Source organism: Camelus dromedarius, chromosome 9, assembly GCF_036321535.1.
Source record: "Camelus dromedarius isolate mCamDro1 chromosome 9, mCamDro1.pat, whole genome shotgun sequence".
NCBI classification, from domain to species: domain Eukaryota; kingdom Metazoa; phylum Chordata; class Mammalia; order Artiodactyla; family Camelidae; genus Camelus; species Camelus dromedarius.
The window spans coordinates 15,685,751-15,702,862 of NC_087444.1; the positions used below are offsets into that span (position 1 = coordinate 15,685,751).

General features: G+C 37.3%; 1 protein-coding gene across 2 annotated transcripts in view; it reads left to right on the forward strand.

Moving 5' to 3' along the window:
* Nucleotides 1–13,655, forward strand: part of CD53 (CD53 molecule) — a 40,880-nt gene extending 27,225 nt beyond the window's left edge. For both annotated transcript variants that reach the window (XM_010993466.3, XM_064488807.1), the window contains 3 exons: nt 10,687–10,767; nt 11,860–11,943; nt 12,802–13,655. In XM_010993466.3, the coding sequence (XP_010991768.1) occupies nt 10,687–10,767; nt 11,860–11,943; nt 12,802–12,873 (237 nt within the window). In that variant the 3' untranslated portion in view covers nt 12,874–13,655. The remainder of the gene's footprint in view (nt 1–10,686; nt 10,768–11,859; nt 11,944–12,801) is intronic.
* The last annotated feature ends 3,457 nt before the right edge of the window (nt 13,656–17,112 follow it).

The window sequence follows — 17,112 nt, forward strand, 5'->3', positions numbered from 1 at the left end:
GAAAGAACAAAAAATACTCTATATTTTATTGCTTCCCTCTCCCACTCTTAATGATTTAGATGTCTGATTTTAAATTTTTGTGTTTATTTTATTTGTAATTCATGAGTTATCACCTTTCTAGTTATGAGATTTTCATTTCTATAGCATCCTGCTTCTTTTCTATTTAGAGTAGACCTTTCAATGTTTCTTTTAGCATGGGTTTAGTGTTGCTAAACTCTTCTAGTATTTGCTTGTGTGTGAAATTCTGTATGTCTCCTTCTATTCTAAAGGATAGCCTTGCTGGATTAAGGATCCTAGGCTGCATCTTTTTTCATTCAGGACTTTGAATATATCTTGCCACTCCCTTCTGGCCTGTAGTGTTTGTGTAGAGAAATCAGCTAAGAGCCTTATGGGGCTTCCCTTGTAACTCACTCTGTTTTTCTCTTGCTGCTTTTAGGATCATTTCTTTATCTGTGACTCTGGCCATCTTGATTATGTCATCTTGGTGTGGGTCTATTTGGGTTCTTCCTGTTTGGGACCCTCTGAGCCTCCTGTGCTTGGATATCTGATTCCTTCTTTAGTTTTGGAAAGTTTTCAGTCATGATTTCTACCAATACCTTTTCAATCCCCTTTGTTCTTTATTCCCCTTCTGGAACTCCTATTATGTGAAGATTAGCACGCTTTATATTATCCCATAGGTCCCTTATGTTGTTTTCATTGGTTTTTACCTTTTTTCTCTCAGCTTTTCTGATTAGGGCTTTCTGTTGTCCTGTCTTCTAGGTCACTTATTCATTCCTCTGCATTATCTAGTCTGCTTTGTACAGCCTTTAGGTCAGCTCTCATCTCAGCAAATGAGTTTACCAATTCTACTTGGCTCTTCTTTATAGCTTCAATTTCATTTTTTACATATTTTATATCTCTAAATACTATGTCTTTTAATTCCTTCAGTACTTTGATCACTCCTTTTTTGAAATCTTGATCTAGTAGGCCATCAATGTCTTTATTGATTGTTCTTTCAGGGGATTTCTCTTGCTCTTTTAATTGGGAGTGGTTCCTCTGGATCTTCATCTTGCTCATATCTCTCTGGCATTGTGGCTTATGGAGTATCAGTTATCTATTGCAGTCCTTAAGGAGTTTATTTATTTATCTATCTAACTCCTATGCAGGAATAAAACTAAAAAAGAAAGAGAATTTTAAAAGAAAGGAGAAAAAAAGGTTGAAAACCGTGTATAATCAATAATAGAAGAGAAATTTGAATCAGACTATCAATCGAGTTGAAACATCTTTTAAAAGCTTTAAAAAAAAAAAGGAGAAAAGAGCAAAAAAATGATATTTGAAACCTGTGTATAATCAATAACAGGAAATCAAAACCAAGAGAAATAAAAATGAAATGTGGTGGATTTTTAAAAATAATAATAATAATATTTTAAAAGAAAAATTTTAAAGGGATTAAAACTGGAAACATATACAATTTTTTAAAAAGTAAAAATTAAAAAGGTAATAGAAAATATAACAGATTTTTTAAAAGATTAAAAAAAAGAGGGGGGATGTTTTCTTGTGGAGACTGTAAGCTCTTAATGATTTTATCGAGAAGTCTTTCTGTCTTCACTGTTTTGCAAACTCAGCCTGCTGCTTCCAGAGGCCCTCTGTTTGCGCCCCTCATCAGTGCTGCTCCCAGTGCCTTTCGGCAAGCAGATTGCGTCCCCTCCCAGCACTGCAGTCAGGTGCTGTGCTCCTGCCAGGAAGGCGGGTGGCCGCCTGCCCTCTCCTGCCGCAGGTCGCTCCCCTACTCTGTGAAGCTGCCCACTCTGCCTGAGGTCTGCGCTCTGTAGGTGGGCTTGTTGAAGACTGGGGAAGATGGTGGGACAGTCCTGCCCCTGGTCCGTGCCAAAACTCAGCTCCCTGTTTGTCTTTTTGTCTTGGTGGAGCAAGTTCTCTGAGGTACATGGGCAGAAAGATCCTATCTGCCTGGGGCTGTAGACAATTCTCTGTCCAGCCTTTGAGGCTGCTAAGCCCATAGGTACAGATTCAGGTTTCGACCCCACCCCTGCCTGGGTGTTAAGCACCAGAGGATATGGCAGCTGTGCCTGAGCCCTGCCCCTCTTCTCCCAAAAACCTTGGGTGGGTTTTAGAGATGGGGGTATGGCACACTTCCCCCCAGGGCACATCAGCCATGTTGTTTTATGGAGGGCCCAGGTTGTTCTGCCCTGTGTACCCACTCATCCATGGTACACAGCACCCTGAAGTCCCCCGGAGGTGCCTCAGTGCAGCTGCCCCAGTCCTCCGCCCGTCTTGAGCAGCCTGTCCCATCCCCCACCTGCCACTTTGCCTCTAAGGCTGGCAGTTTCGGAGACTTTCTATGCCTGTTTAACTTAGTTCTGTCGGTCAAGGGCTGCTCCATACAGAACAGAGCCTCAGAGGTTCCCCCTCTGTCCTGCTGTCCTCTCTGTTGGAGAGGGGGAGATTCAGTGAATGAGCACTGTTCCTCCTTTGCTGCTCCCTCCCCCATGGGACCAGTCCCACACTGTTTTTCTTTTTCTTCTTTCTTTTTTCCTTTTCTCCTACCAGATTCTTTTGAAGAGGGTGATGTTCTGTCGGAGTTTGGCAGGTGCTCTGGTTGGCTGAGTGGGTCCGTGGATGTGAGTTTTGGTGTACTTGTGGGAGAGGGTGAGCTATGAGCGTCCTTCTACTCCACCATCTTGGCACTTGGTCCAGTTCATTTTTAAATCAGGTTTGTTGTTTTCTTATTGTAAAGTTTTAAGTGGTTTTTAAAAATATATAACTATTTAGATAAAAGTCTTTTATCAGATGTCTTTTGCAAATATTTTCTCCCAGTCTATGGCTTGTCTTCTAATTCTCCTGACACCGCTTTTGCAGAACAGAAAATTTTAATTCTAATGAAGTCCAGCTCATTAATTACATCTTTCATGGATAAGACCTTTGGTGTTGTTTCTAAAAATGTATCATCACAACCAAGGTCATGTAGGTTTTCTCCTATATTATCTTCTAGGATTTCTATAGTTTTGTGTTTTACTTTTGGCTCTATGATCTATTTTGAGTTAATTTTTGTGAAGGGTGTAAGGTATCTGTCTAGATTCTTCTTCTTTTTCTTTTCTTTTTTTTTCTTTTCTTTTCTTTTCTTTTCTTTTTTTTTTTTTTTTTTTTTTTTTGCTTGTGAATGTCCAGTTATTCCAGCACCATTTGTTGAACAGACTATCTTTTCTCTATTGTATTGCCTTTGCTTCTTTGTCAAAGATCAGTTGACTATATGCAGGTCTGTTTTTGGACTCTCTAAAACTATTTGTCCATTTACTCATCAATACCATCCTGTCTTGATAGTAGGTTTATAGTAAGTTTTGAAGTTGAGTAGTGTAAGTCTTCCATCTTGTTCTTTTCCTTCAATATTGTATTGTCTATTCTGTGTTTTTTGTTTCTCTACATAACCTTTAGAATCAGTTGTTTGATATCCATTAAATAATTTGCTGGGATTTTGATTGATGTAGCATTGAATCTATAGATCAAGTTGGGAAGAACTGACATGTTAATAATATTGAGTTTTCCTATCCATAAACATGGCATATCTCTCCATTTATTTAGTTCTTTTTTGATTGTTTATCAGAGTTTTCCTCATACAGATCTTTTACCTATTTTGTTAGATCCATACCTAAGTATTTCATTTGGGGGGATGCTAATGTAAATGGTATTGTGTTTCTAATTTCAAATTCCATTTATTCATTGTTGCAATATAGAAAAACAACTGATTTTTGTATATTAACCTTGTATCCTGCAACCTTACTATAATTGTTTGTTAGTTCCAGGAATCTTTTTGTTAATTCTTTCAGATTCTCTTCATAATTAATCATTTCACCAGTGAACAAAAACAGTTTTATGTCTTCCTTTCCAATCTGTATTTCCTTCCTTCCTTCCTTCCTTCCTTCCTTCCTTCCTTCCTTCCTTCCTTCCTTCCCTCCTTCCTTCCTTCCTCTTTCTCTTTCTCTTTCTCTTTCTCTTTCTCTTTCTCTATTTCTTTCATCCTTTCTTTATGCCTCTTATGCCTTATTGAATTAGCAAAGACTCCCAGTATAATGTTGAAGAAGATTGGTGAGAGGGGACATCCTTGACTTGTACCTGATCTTAGTGGGAAAGCTTCAGGTTTCTCACCACTAAGCATGATGCTAACTGTATTTTTTTTGTAGTTTTTTTTTTTTTTATCAAGTTAAGCTAGTTCCATTCTATTCCAAGTTTGCTGAGTCTTTTTTTAAATCATGAACGGGTGTTGGATTTTGTCAAATGCTTTTCCTGCATCTATGGCTGGCTACAATCATATGATTTTTCTTTTTCAGTTTGTTGATACAACAAATTACATTAATTGATTATCTAATGTTGACCTAGCCTTAATTCAATTTTATTGTGATGAGAACATTTAACATGAGATCTATCTTCTTTACAAACTTAACAGCACATTATTGTTAATTATAGGTACAATAATCAGTAGTGTTTAGGTTGTATAGGAGATCTCTAGAGCTTATTCATTTTTAAATGTTGAATCAGCAAGTCTGGAATAAATCCTGCTTGGTCATGGTGTATGCTCCTGTACATACTTTTTGGATTCAATTTCAAATTTTTGAGGATTTTTGCATCTATGTTCATGAGACATTTGTCCTTAGTTTTCTTTCCTTGTAATATATTTGTCTGATTTTGCTATTAGGATAATGCTGGCTTTCAGCTTTTCACCACTGGCTGTGGGTTTGTCATAAATGGCTTTTATTATGCTGAGGTGTGTTTCCTCTATACTCACTTTGATGAGAAATTTTATCATGAATGGATATTGAATTTTGTTAAATTCTTTTTCTACATCTATTGAGATAATCACGTGAGTTTTATCCTTCTCTTTCTTAATGTGGTGTATCACACTGATTGATTTTAAATATTGAATCATCCTTGTGTCCCTGGAATAAATCCAACTTGGTCATGGTGTATGATCCTTTTTATATATTGTTGGATTTACTCTGCTAATATTTTGTTGTGTGTTTTTGCATCTATATTCATCAAAAATATTGTCCTGTATTTTTTATAGTATCTTTTTCTGGTTTTAATATCAGGATAATTGCGGCCTTATACAATGAATTTGATATTGTTCCATTCTATTCAATTTCTTGGAATATCTTAAGAAGGGTAGTATTAGTTCTTCTTTATATGTTTGGTAAAATTCCCTTTGTGAAAATGTGGTCCTGGACTTTTGTTTTCTGGGAAGCTCTTTTTTTAAATTACAAATTCAATTTCACTTCTAGTTATCAGTCTGTTAAAATTGTCTGTTTCTTCTTGATTCAGTCTTGACAGGTTCTTTGTTTCTAGAAATTTGTCCATTTCTTCTAGGTTGCATGATTTGTTGGCATATAACTATTTGTAGTACTCCCATTATTTTTTCTATCTCTGGTATTGGTTGTTATTTCTCCTCTTTCATTCCTTATTCTGATTATTTGGGTCCTCTCTCTTTTCTTCTTGGTGTGCCTAGCTAAAGGTTTATCAATTTTAGTTACTTTTCAAAAAGAAAGAAAGAAAGAAATCTATGGTTTCATTGATTTTTTTCTATTTTAAAAAATCTCTATTTCATTTATTTCTTCACTGATTTTGTTATTTATTTCCTTCTGCTGACTTTGGGCTTTGCCCTTCTCTTTCTAAGACCTTTAGGTGGTAGGTAAGATTGTTTATTTGTGATTTTTCTTGTTCTCTAGGAAGGCCTGAATTATTATAAACTTCCATTTTTTCACTGTTTTTGCTGCATCTCCCATAGATTTTGGAGCATTGTGTTTCCATTTTCATTTGTTTCAAAATATTTTCTAATCCCCTCCTGATTTCTTCATTGACTCATTTTTTTTTAGTAGCATTTTTTTTTTTTTAGTATTCTTTTCCCATTTTTCTTTCTGTCATTGATCTCTTGTTTCATACCATGGTGGTACAAAAAAATGCTTGATATAATTTTTTATCCTCTCAAATGTGTTAAGATTTGTTTTGTGGCCTAGTGTGTGATCTATCTTGGTGAAAGCTCCAATATAGTTGAAAAGAATGTGTATTCTGATGGTTTTGAATGTAATGTCCTATAGATAGTTACTGGGTTCTACTGGTCTACTGTGTCATTTAAGACCAGTATCACCTTTTTGATTTTCTGTCTGGATGATCTCTCCATTGATGTAAGTGGGGTGTTAAAGTCTCCTAATATTGTATTATTGTCAATTTCTTCCTTTATGACAGTTAGTATTTGCTTTATACTTTTAGATGCTCCTGTATTAGTGCATACATTTAACAAGTGTAATGTCCTCTTGAATTTATCCCTTTGTCATTGTATAATGCCCTTCTTTATCTTCTGCTACACCTTTTGTTTTTGCGTCCATTTGTCTGATATGAGTATTGCTACCTCTGCTTTCTTATCATTTCCATTTGAATGAAATATCTTTTTCCATCTCCTACTTTCAGTCTGTGTGTGACTTTAGCTCTCAAGTGAATCTCTTATAGGCATCACATAGAAGAGTCTTTTTTTAATCCAATCATCCATCCTATTACTTTTGATTGGAACATTAGTTCATTGACATTTAAAGTAATTATTGATAGATATGTGCTTATTGCCATCCTATTACTTGTTTTTCAGTTGTTTTTGTAGTTCTTCTCTGTTCATTTCTTCTTCTTTTTCTTTCTTCCCTTGTGGTTTGATGATTTTCTTTAGTAGCATCTTGTGTTCCTTTTTTTTTGGTTTTTGTGTGTCTATTGTTGGTTTTTAATTTGTGGTTACCATTGGGTTTATATTTCTACTTGTTTTAAACTAGTAGTCATTTAAGTTCAAACACATTCTAAAAGATCTACTTTTTTTCACTCCCTTGACTGAAATTTTGTATTTGTTGCTGTCCTATTTTACATCTTCATGTTTATCTCTTAACTGCTTATTATAGTTATACTTACTTTTATATTTTTTGTCTTTTAATCTTTATACTGGCTTATTTAAGTGGTTGATCCTTAGTCTTTACTATATATTTGCCTTTTCTAGTTAGATTTTCCCTTTTCTGTAGCTTCCTTACTTTGCTACTCAGAGAAAATCTTTTAAAATTTATTTTAGGGTAGGTTTTGTATCAATGAACTCTTTTAGTTTTGGCTAATGTAAGAAATTTTAAAACTCTCCTTCCATCCTAAAGTAGAGTATCTTATGTTGCAGGTTTTTCCTTTTCAGCATTTTGAATATGTCATGCCACTCCCTTCTGGCCTGCAAAGTTTCTGCCAAGAAATCAGCTAAAAAACTTTACTGATTGTACCTGTCCTTGCACCTTCTCAGGGTTTAACTCCCATCCCCATGTTTAAATGTTCCTGAAGAGATGCAGAGGCTTAGGAAAGAGAAAACAAGCCATTACAGGCTAACAAAATATGATCAATGTAATGACAGAGAACTAAAGAGGGAGGGAGAGCCCGTTTCTCCAAGCCCAGGGCCACCATCCCATGACATATAGCAGGACTATGCAGATAACCTTGGGGTAAGACAGTAAAAGTCCATTGTCTCCCTTACCATGTGAAGGTGTACTGGTCCTGGGACCTCTTATCTAAGAGTTTGCTGAAAAAGTTGTTAGACAAATCTAAGAAAGACACAATGCTATGTTTTAAGAGAGGAAGAGAGCATACTCAAGAGTTCTATGGAACTGCTGCATAGATAAGGTGTACTACCTTGTTTAATTCTCTGTAGTCTGCTGTCATGTACCAGGTGGGGTTTGGTTTTTCCCCCAGCCACATGGGGCTACTGAAAAGGCTTTGTGCTAGTCATATACCACCACTTTCTCTAATTCCTTCATGATAGCTGTTATTTATTCCTGTCCCCCAGGTAAGTGATATTGTTTTGTTGTCATCAATCTCCAGGGGATAGGCAACTTCATGGGGCCTTATTTAGCATAACCCTTGATTACAGGCTTGAGCTCTCTGATCCAAAAGCAGAACTTGCCTTTTGAGGTCCAGGTCTTGTAGGACATCCATACCCGAAGTATACTCAGGTATGGGTAAAAATAAACAAAAGGAATCAGGGAGGCAATCTTCCAATTTGTAAATACAAGTTCATTTGTTTCACTACAACATTTGGCCTCCATTTCCATCAATGGCTCATTTTTCCCCTTGGAACTTGGATAGATTCCCACAAATTAGGGTGTACTTGGCACCAGTATCCACTAAAGCCAGAACAATCTTTTTATTGATGCAGGAACAATAGTCTGTTCATCATGGGGCCTCCACTCATCCCCTCCAAGGAGCAACATTGACCCCACTCCTACTCCCTAGGAGTTAGGGGTATCCACCCCTGTTCTTCATCTTCTCTCAGTGGTAGAGCACTGGGTTGTGCCATTCTTCTTTTTCTCTTGTTGCCAGAGGAGTAAACTGTTTTTCTTTATTTTCTTTATTTATTTTTTAAACTTTTTTTTATTGAGTTATAGTCATTTTACAATGTTGTGTCAAATTCCAGCGTAGAGCACAATTTTTCAGTTTAAACTGTTTTTCTTTAGGTTAATACTTTCCATAAGTTTAAAAGGACCGACTTAGGTTGTTTATCTGTATTCTCCTTAGGGGTCCTGGCTAATACCAGGTCTTGCCACAATTGCTTGCAAGAAATTCTAGTCAGGCCCCTTTCTTTAGTTTCCTCATGTTTTGTTTTTTCTCTTTGGCTTTATCTAAGTCTAATTATCTATTTCCCTATGTTGGATCCTTTCAGTGTCATTTAGATCAGCTATCATGGCCACCACCATATGAATGAGTGGATTAACCACTGGAGCCAAAACTGAATCTAAGTTTCCCTACCAAACTCTTGGAGTGGACTGCAAGATACAATCCTTCATGCCTGTTGTAAATAACTCCTCTTTAGGTCTTTGGAAATTAAGAGCATAGATAGCACACTTCATTCCTAATTCCCTCACTATTTCTTGTAACTTTTCCATAGATGCCCATCTTAGGGGGTGACAGCTCTTCTCTCTCATTTGGCCAAATCATATCTATACCTACATGAATCCATTCAATCAAGTTGGCTAGGTGCCCTCAATTTTCTCCCACCTCAGTCACATACAAACAGTGCCAGAAGGCAGGCTGTGCTGTAACCAAAGCCATTTTACCCGTTTAACATAATGCCATCTCCCCTAGTATCCCATAAATGGAGCACCTAGGCTGCAATGCAGTCCTCACTCTTGTTTAAATCTGCTGGTTAATTCTATTAATTCAGGGAGGAAAATTCCCGCATGGTTGCTTTTTGGCTCATAAGGATTTCCTCTCTATTATCTCTTCATTCTCTAGTGGCCTGTGATTTAGTTTGGATCAGAAGCCAGGCCCATAGGTCCTCTTCCTCCCCCATAGTTATGTCCTTGTCTTCTGACAAGTCATTAGCCCAAGGATTCCACCTCTTCGAGTCCCAGTTCTCCTGTGAAATAATAGTCCTCACCTTTGAACAGGGCAGCCTATGGCCCTACATTTAGCCATCTTACATCCCATCACTTCACTATATTCTTCCTGTTGTATTTTCTTTGAAAAAATGTCTGAAGTGGCAGAACATGCCATCCAGACATCCCTGTCTAGTGCTAGTGCCTCTTTAGTCTTCTCTAGTTCCCAGCTGAACTGTAATTCCTTGTCTGCGCTCATCCTTAAACCGCAGAACAAAGGCCATGCAACAGCTGCAATAGCTTGCTCACTTTTTTTCCATTTGCATTTTCCAACCGCTTAATAGATCTAGTGAGCCCTTCACGTTTTCAGGGTACTCTTGCACCAGCCTGAAGTTTTCCATAAACGTAACCAGATCACGCCACATGGAAATGGCTGGCCAGTGTGTGATTTCCCCTACTGATAATGAGCTTTTCCTTGCTTGGCCCCCGTATCCATTTCTGCATCATTTTCTGTCTCCTGCCTGGCCTACCAATTGTCCAGGGATGGAGGGAATGAAAAGTGCCTACTGAACTCAAAAGACATCTTTAGGCCAAAAAACAAGGCAGACAGCTCCATATAATCACTGAATCAGTTTGTTATAGGGTGACTTATTCACAGGGATTGGAATCAGGTGGACAATAATCTGGAAGCATTTGCAGCTGCACTCTGCACTGCCAAGGGGTTACTGGGACAATTTTATAGTTAACTGAGGGTTTGAAGGTAAGTGCTTGGAAACAGAACAGCCATTCCTAAGTCAAGATTCATGAATGGGTAACTAGTCTTGTGGGAGCTGAGCATATGTCAACAAAGATTTTCATTATTATTTGTGGACTGACAGAGCATAGAGACCACAATATCTATTAATTACAAAGCCCTTGATGATAGAGAAATGATTTACTGCACAGTACAATCCTGGGTAGGGTTAGCTGTAGGATAGGAAAAACTATAAAAGGCCTAAGATGGCATCAGTATGCTAACAGCCTAGGGGTCTAGGTATGGTCAGTCTGATCCTTCCATTATAAAGTCCCCAGTATGCCTGAGTTTTTTTAATCTGTAAAATGTGAATAAATTAAGTATTACCTCTCTACTTGAAGAAGTTTTATGTGAGTGAAATGGTATAACAGATTTGAAAGTGCTTAGTTCTAAGGAACATTGTAGTCAGGCCAATTCTAGATTTTCTGCTACAGAGTCAGAGCTGAAGGGTCCACCTTTTTCCCAAGACTTGTGGTTTTATTTCTGTTAGCTTTCTAACCATAACTTTTTTTGGGGTTTGACTTTTAGCTGAAGTGTTGTGGTGTAAATGGCACGAGTGATTGGATAGGCAGCCCACCAGCATCTTGCCCCCCAGATCCGCAAGTTAAGGTAATTTGTGTGTGGGCGGGGGGGAGACTTTTCTGCTATTGACTCCTTTGGTTAAACTTTTAATTACCTTAGAAACTCTAGTCATACAGGACCTACTCCTCCCAGCCAGAAAGAGGAAACCTTTAACAAAATAGAGACCAGAAAAATAACCCAGGTAACTAGACAAATCAGAAAAAAAGGAACAAGCTCATTTAGACCAGAAATGCCATTAAGAATCTATCTATTTACTCTAAATTATGACATTAGCAAAGAAACGTTTATGTGATAGTGGCAGAAGACTATGTCTAGATTTTTCTTGAGCAAGAATGAGAATTGAGGTCTTCCTATGGTTGAAAGTAAAATTTGTAAAGTTGAGGCAGAAAATCTCCTTCTACCTGTTCCCCTGCTCTCCTTCCTTGGAGATGGCAGCATCCAGCTCCTTAGCAGAATGAATCATAAGCAAAGGTGTAAGGAGTTGGGAGAGAGAGTGTTGATGGAACTGTTGACTTAATTTGAACCTTCAGATGAGGCCCACAGAAGAATCCAAAATCATCTTCTAACTAGAACAAGTCCCTAAGGTCCTGTTATCCCATGTTACCCACTTGGATGGTTTGGACATTTCTGCAATTTTTCCCAGTCTTGAAGACTGTGAAGAAAGACTGGGACACCCACCAATCAGCCACCTGCCTGGAGCTTGGTAGGGCTGTGGTAGGTTTATTGGCTTTTGAAATAGAAGCTGAAATCAACCAGTCCTAGGATTGCATAGCCTATAGTCCCCTTTGTCAACCCCAAGTCAGCAGTGAATGTTCAAAGACCACCAGAACATATGTTGCTGACCTGCTTCTTGGAAGCCATTTTAACTCAGTGAGTAAACACCTAAGACTTCTAATTTAGGTGCAATTATAATTATAATGATAATGATACAAGAAAAGTCTGTAGTTTAATATTCTTTACTTTATTCCTGTTTTTTCATCCATTTAAAGAAAATGAAAATATAATACTGGGCCTAAGTCTCTTGGCATAAGGCAAAATAGAAACTCTCGTTCCAAATAAACCTACTAATACAAAGTTGAATAATATAGTAGTATCATTTGTACTTGTAATTTTTTCCAGGGTTGCTATGTAAAAGCAAAACTGTGGTTTCACTCCAATTTCCTGTATATTGGAATCATCACTATCTGTGTATGTGTGATCCAGGTAAGAGCTTAATCACAGGACTACTCTGAGGATTAAATGAGTTAAGTCATGTAATCTTTAGAACAGTACCAGATACATGGTATGTGCTCAATAAATATGAGCTCCCCCAGTCAAGTAGCAAATGACATTATTACCAATTTAACGCATACAAAAATATGCTGTAAGATCTATCTGGTCAACTTATCCCTAAGAGATAAGAGTGTCTCATAATCAAGTTAAATGTCACCAGGCAGAACCTTACTGTGGTCCCTCACTCAGCTGGTCTGGAAAAGCGTGTGGTGAATAAAATATTCCACTGGAAAAATTGGCCTTATATGCTAAGCAGAAGTTGCTGATGGAAATTGTAATCAACTTCCACATTGTTTCTCTGCTTAGTTTGATAAATCAGGGGTAGCTAGGGGGTAGTTTTGTGTTCTTTTTTATTATGTGAGATTTCTACCATTTTTATACCAAGTGTCTTGAGTATATCACAATTAGCTAAGACTTAATCAAAAAGCTGAGAGAGAAACAATTTTTCTCTTCTTGGAAACCTAAGACATGAGTAGAGGTGACTCATTGCACAAAGTGTTGACTTGTGCAGAACTTGATTATACTAGCAGCAGGACTTCTATGATTTCTTAAGGACACAAAAGATGTCCCAATGCTTCATACCCTACTGCCTTGCCATCATCACCCTCACTTGTCTCCCCATTGCCATTCTAAAATTAAAGGACAAAACCCTGAGAAGGAATTGAAAGTGATAGCAAGAGTAGTCTCAGTGTGACGGACACTTTCTTTTTCTCTGGGGCTGATCCCAGGGTTCATGGGTGAGATAGTTCCACATGTAAAGACCTCACATTTTCCCAACTCTTTTCTCAGGTGTTGGGGATGTCCTTTGCGCTGACTCTGAACTGCCAGATTGACAAAACCAGCCAGGTCCTAGGACTGTGACCTGCAGCTGCCTTGTACTGGAGAGACTTGTTTCATCTTTGGAAATCCAAAATCACTTGTAGCATGAAGCCCTAAATGATCACCTTCTGAACTGGTGTCTTTGTCCCCCTCCCATCTCTTCCCTGTTTGGATCCCTGTCTCATACAACCAGAGAAGAGGGTGTTGGCCAGGCACTTCCCATTTCAGACAGCAGGACAGTCCTTTACCCACTCATAGCAGCAGTCATGTCACCAATACCTGAGAATTTGTCAGACATGAAAGGCCAAGAGGATCTGTGGTACTAATGGCTCAAGATCAAAGGATGGGTCTGCAACTTGAATTTTTGCATCTTCCCATTGTTGAACCAGTCTTTAGCCTCTAAATCATGCCCAGTCCACTCTCCAGAGTCAAGTAAGAAACAAGGTTAAGGGAGCCCCAGGACTCAATTCACAGGATCGTTGTCATAATCCTTTGTTTTCTTTGACTGGGTGCCTTGGCTACAGGAATGACAGAGTACTCTTTCTCCAAAGGTGAGGTTTCATTTCAATTTCTTATTAAAAATTCCTTTTGATTCATTGTAAGGCTTTCCAAAAGAAACTATCCAATGATTTACATCCTGATTTCAGCCAGTCTCTCAGCCTTTGATTTACATAACTGTGAAGAAACTCAGCAGGATCAGTATCTCTGGTGGCTTAGGTGATAATCACATTCAGTAGAGTTCTGGTGTTATTTCTATGTCAGATAAGATTCTGTTCAGGTACTATTTTAATACTTCAATAAATAAAATAGCTTTGATCTCTCAATCATTACATGCTCATTCTTATATCTCAAATACAATCTTCATGACTCAGCCTGATTGCCTTACGAGCAAGTTAGGGATATTATTTATCTATTGCTGCATAACAAATTACTCCAAAATTTGTAGTTGTAAACAACAAACATTTATTATCTTACAGTTTTTGTGAGTCATGAATCTGGGAGCAGCTTAGCTGGGTGATTCTGGTTCATGATCTCTCACTTGACAAACAAAAAGTCAGCTGCAGTCATCTCAAGTCTCAACTAGCAGAGGATACAATCTCAAGCTCTCTTACGGCTCTTAGTAGGCATCAGTTCTTTGCCACATTGCATGTTTCCACAGCACTGACTTATGAGATGGCAGCTGGCTTCCCCCATAGCAAGACATTTAAGAGACAGCATGAAATACAGAACCCAAACATAAAAGCCATAGTCCTTTAATATTCTAACTCAGGAGAGCCATCACATCAGTTGTGCCGCACTCTATTCCTTAGAAGTAAGTTGAAAATTGAACCCGCATTCAAGGGGAGGAGATTTCACAAGGGTGTGGATACTATGGGGTGGAGATCACTGGGGGCTATCTGAGAGGTATCCAACTATACCATGTTTGCTGGGTCAGGAGAAGCTAAATTGAATTGTCTACATGATAGCCATATTCTGTAAAGCCAACGATGAGACCATATTTAACACAAAGTCAAACGTAGAGGAGTCAAAGAAAGGAATGCAAGAATTGGTTTCTACTCTCAAAGTTTTGTGTAGGCTCTCCCACCTCCCTTTAAGGAAAATTGATCAAATTCTTAGCTATTTATAGAGAAACCTATATCTTTTACACTTTCCTGAGGCAAAGAAGCAGAGGAGACATTCTCATGAATATTGTGAGTATCAAAAGTATCTCACATTCAACATGTACAAAATAAAACTTACCATTGTATCTTCCAAACCTGCTCTTCTTCTTTGCTCCCCATATCAATGAATAAGACAATCCTCTGATTGCCCTAGCCATAAATCTGAGTTTTGTCCTAACCCTAGCCTGTCCTTCACTCTCAACATCCAGTCAGTCATGAAGTTCTAAGGATTCATCTACAAAATATCAAATTCTTCCATTTCCTCATTTCATTTCTTACTGTATTCCTTCAGTTATCCACTATCTGTTCTCCTAGTACCCACTATTAACCCTATCTAAGCTATTCTCCATACAGTAGCCAAAATAATATTTCTAAAGGATAAATATAATCAGGATACTTTCCTGCTTGAAACCCTTCAATAATTATGTTCTCTTAGGATAAAGTCCAGATTCCTTATTATGTCTACCAAACCCTACATGATATGCTCTACTCTAAGCTCTTTAGTCTCACCTCCTGCAATTATCACTCTTCTACTCTATGCTTTAGTTATATTAAAGTTTATTTAGTTACTCTAGGCTTTATCAATACTAATCAACTTTTTCCCACTCTTCCACTGTTCCCCTTTGTCTGGGCAATTCTTACTCTCTCCTTTCTCTAAGTAAGGTTTCCTAATACTACAAAGTTTAACAGCTATTGAGGTTTTTCCAAGTATGAGACAATGTGCTAAAAGCTTTACATGCATCTTCTCATTTAATTCTTCACAAAATGTCTCTTGTGTTTACCTCCATAACCCACTCACAGAAGCTTCATAGATATTATCACATTTTCTTTTAATCACTTTTTGTCTTTATTAATCATTGGCCTGATCAAGTTAGAAAGAGAGAGAGAAAAGATCACCTATAAATAAACTAACCATAAATTAAAATTAATTATAAATAAAAATTGGGCCATAACCACAGATATAGTTAAGATTCTGAAGTCCATGAGAGAATATGATTAAAAAATTAGACTAATCATTTTTTAATGTAGATGCTATAGGTAATTTTCTAAAATCACAGAAATTATCCATATTGATTCAAAAAGAAAAATAAGATTTCTGTTTTTGATAAGACAACAGACAATGTTAGTAGGCTAAACTCCCCTTTTTAAATAACTAAAATGCCAGATAAAACCTTTAAAATGTTTTATTATGAGAACTGTTGAGCTGCAAAGTAAGAAATTCTCAAGCCAGAGACATAGTGATGGTGTGAACCAGAGAGGTAAGAGGAATTTGAGGACATTTGACAAACTAGGTGAACTTGGGTATCAGCTTTCATGGTCTTGTGGCACCTGGAGTACAGGAGGCAAATTTCAAAATATGCTTAAGGTGGAGAGCCTAAGCAGAGATTTTTCTTCTTTTAAATCAAAGACTCCAAAGGGCTTTACCTTAATGTAAGAGGGAACTAGAAATACCACCCACTTTCAGCAAAGATTACATGAAAATTTTTCTGAAACTTGGCAATTTGGCAGAGGAAGGCAATATCCTTAAGAAATTGAATTTATAACCCAGCTACCATGTTGACTTAAAGTACAAATTTATAGTCTGAATCATTCTCAAACTCTCAAACTAAAAATTTAAAGTAGTTCCAAGTAAGTTATCTTGGGCTCTGGCAGAAGCAATACACACACTTTCTGAAGGAACTCACATTAATACCAAGTCTCCATGAATCTCAAAAAGCAAATTTTCAGTGAAATTGAACTACTCACAATCAAAATTCACCAAACACATGAGAAAACAAGGAAGGCACTCTGAACCAAGAGAAACAGCAAAATAGGAAGGGGTCCACAAAACTTTAGATATTGTAGTTACTTGACACAAAATATAAATAGCCATGTTTCTATATATTTACAAAAATTAAGAACAGTTTTAAAACGTGCAGAGAAAAATTTTAAAAAGACAAAAGTATTTTGAAGAATAAAAATTTAATAATTGAAAATTTAAAACCATAAATGAATATATTTAATAGTAGATTTGATATAACTAAAGATAGATTAATAAATAGGAAGATTTATATGAGTAAATTAATCAGAATGTAGCTGCAGTGTGTTGAATCATGTCCCCCACACCTAAGAAAGATATCCAAATCCTAACCCTTGGTGCCTATGAATATGACCTTATTTAGAAACAGGGTTTTTGTGGATGTGATTTAAGTTAGTGATCTTGAGATGAGATCGTCCTAGAATTAGGGTGGACCCTAAATCCAATGTCTGGTGTCCTTATAAGAGAAAAGAGTGGAAGATTTGAAACACAGATACAGAAGAGAAGACCCATGGGGAAGACCATGTGAAGTCAGAGGCAAGGATGTGAGTGATATGTCTATAAGCCAAAGAACACCAAGAACTGTCAACAAACACCAGAAGATAGGAGAGTGGTATGGAACAGATTCTTCCTCAGAGCATCCAGAAGGAACAAACCCTGAAGAGACCTTGATTTTTGGACTTCTAGCTTTCAAAACCATGAGAGAATAAGTTTCTGTAGTTTGAAGTCACCAAATTCATGATAATTTGTTCCAATAGTTCTAGTAAATGAATATAGTAGCACATAGAAAGAGTGAAAAATATGAAAGTGAAGTCAAAAAAT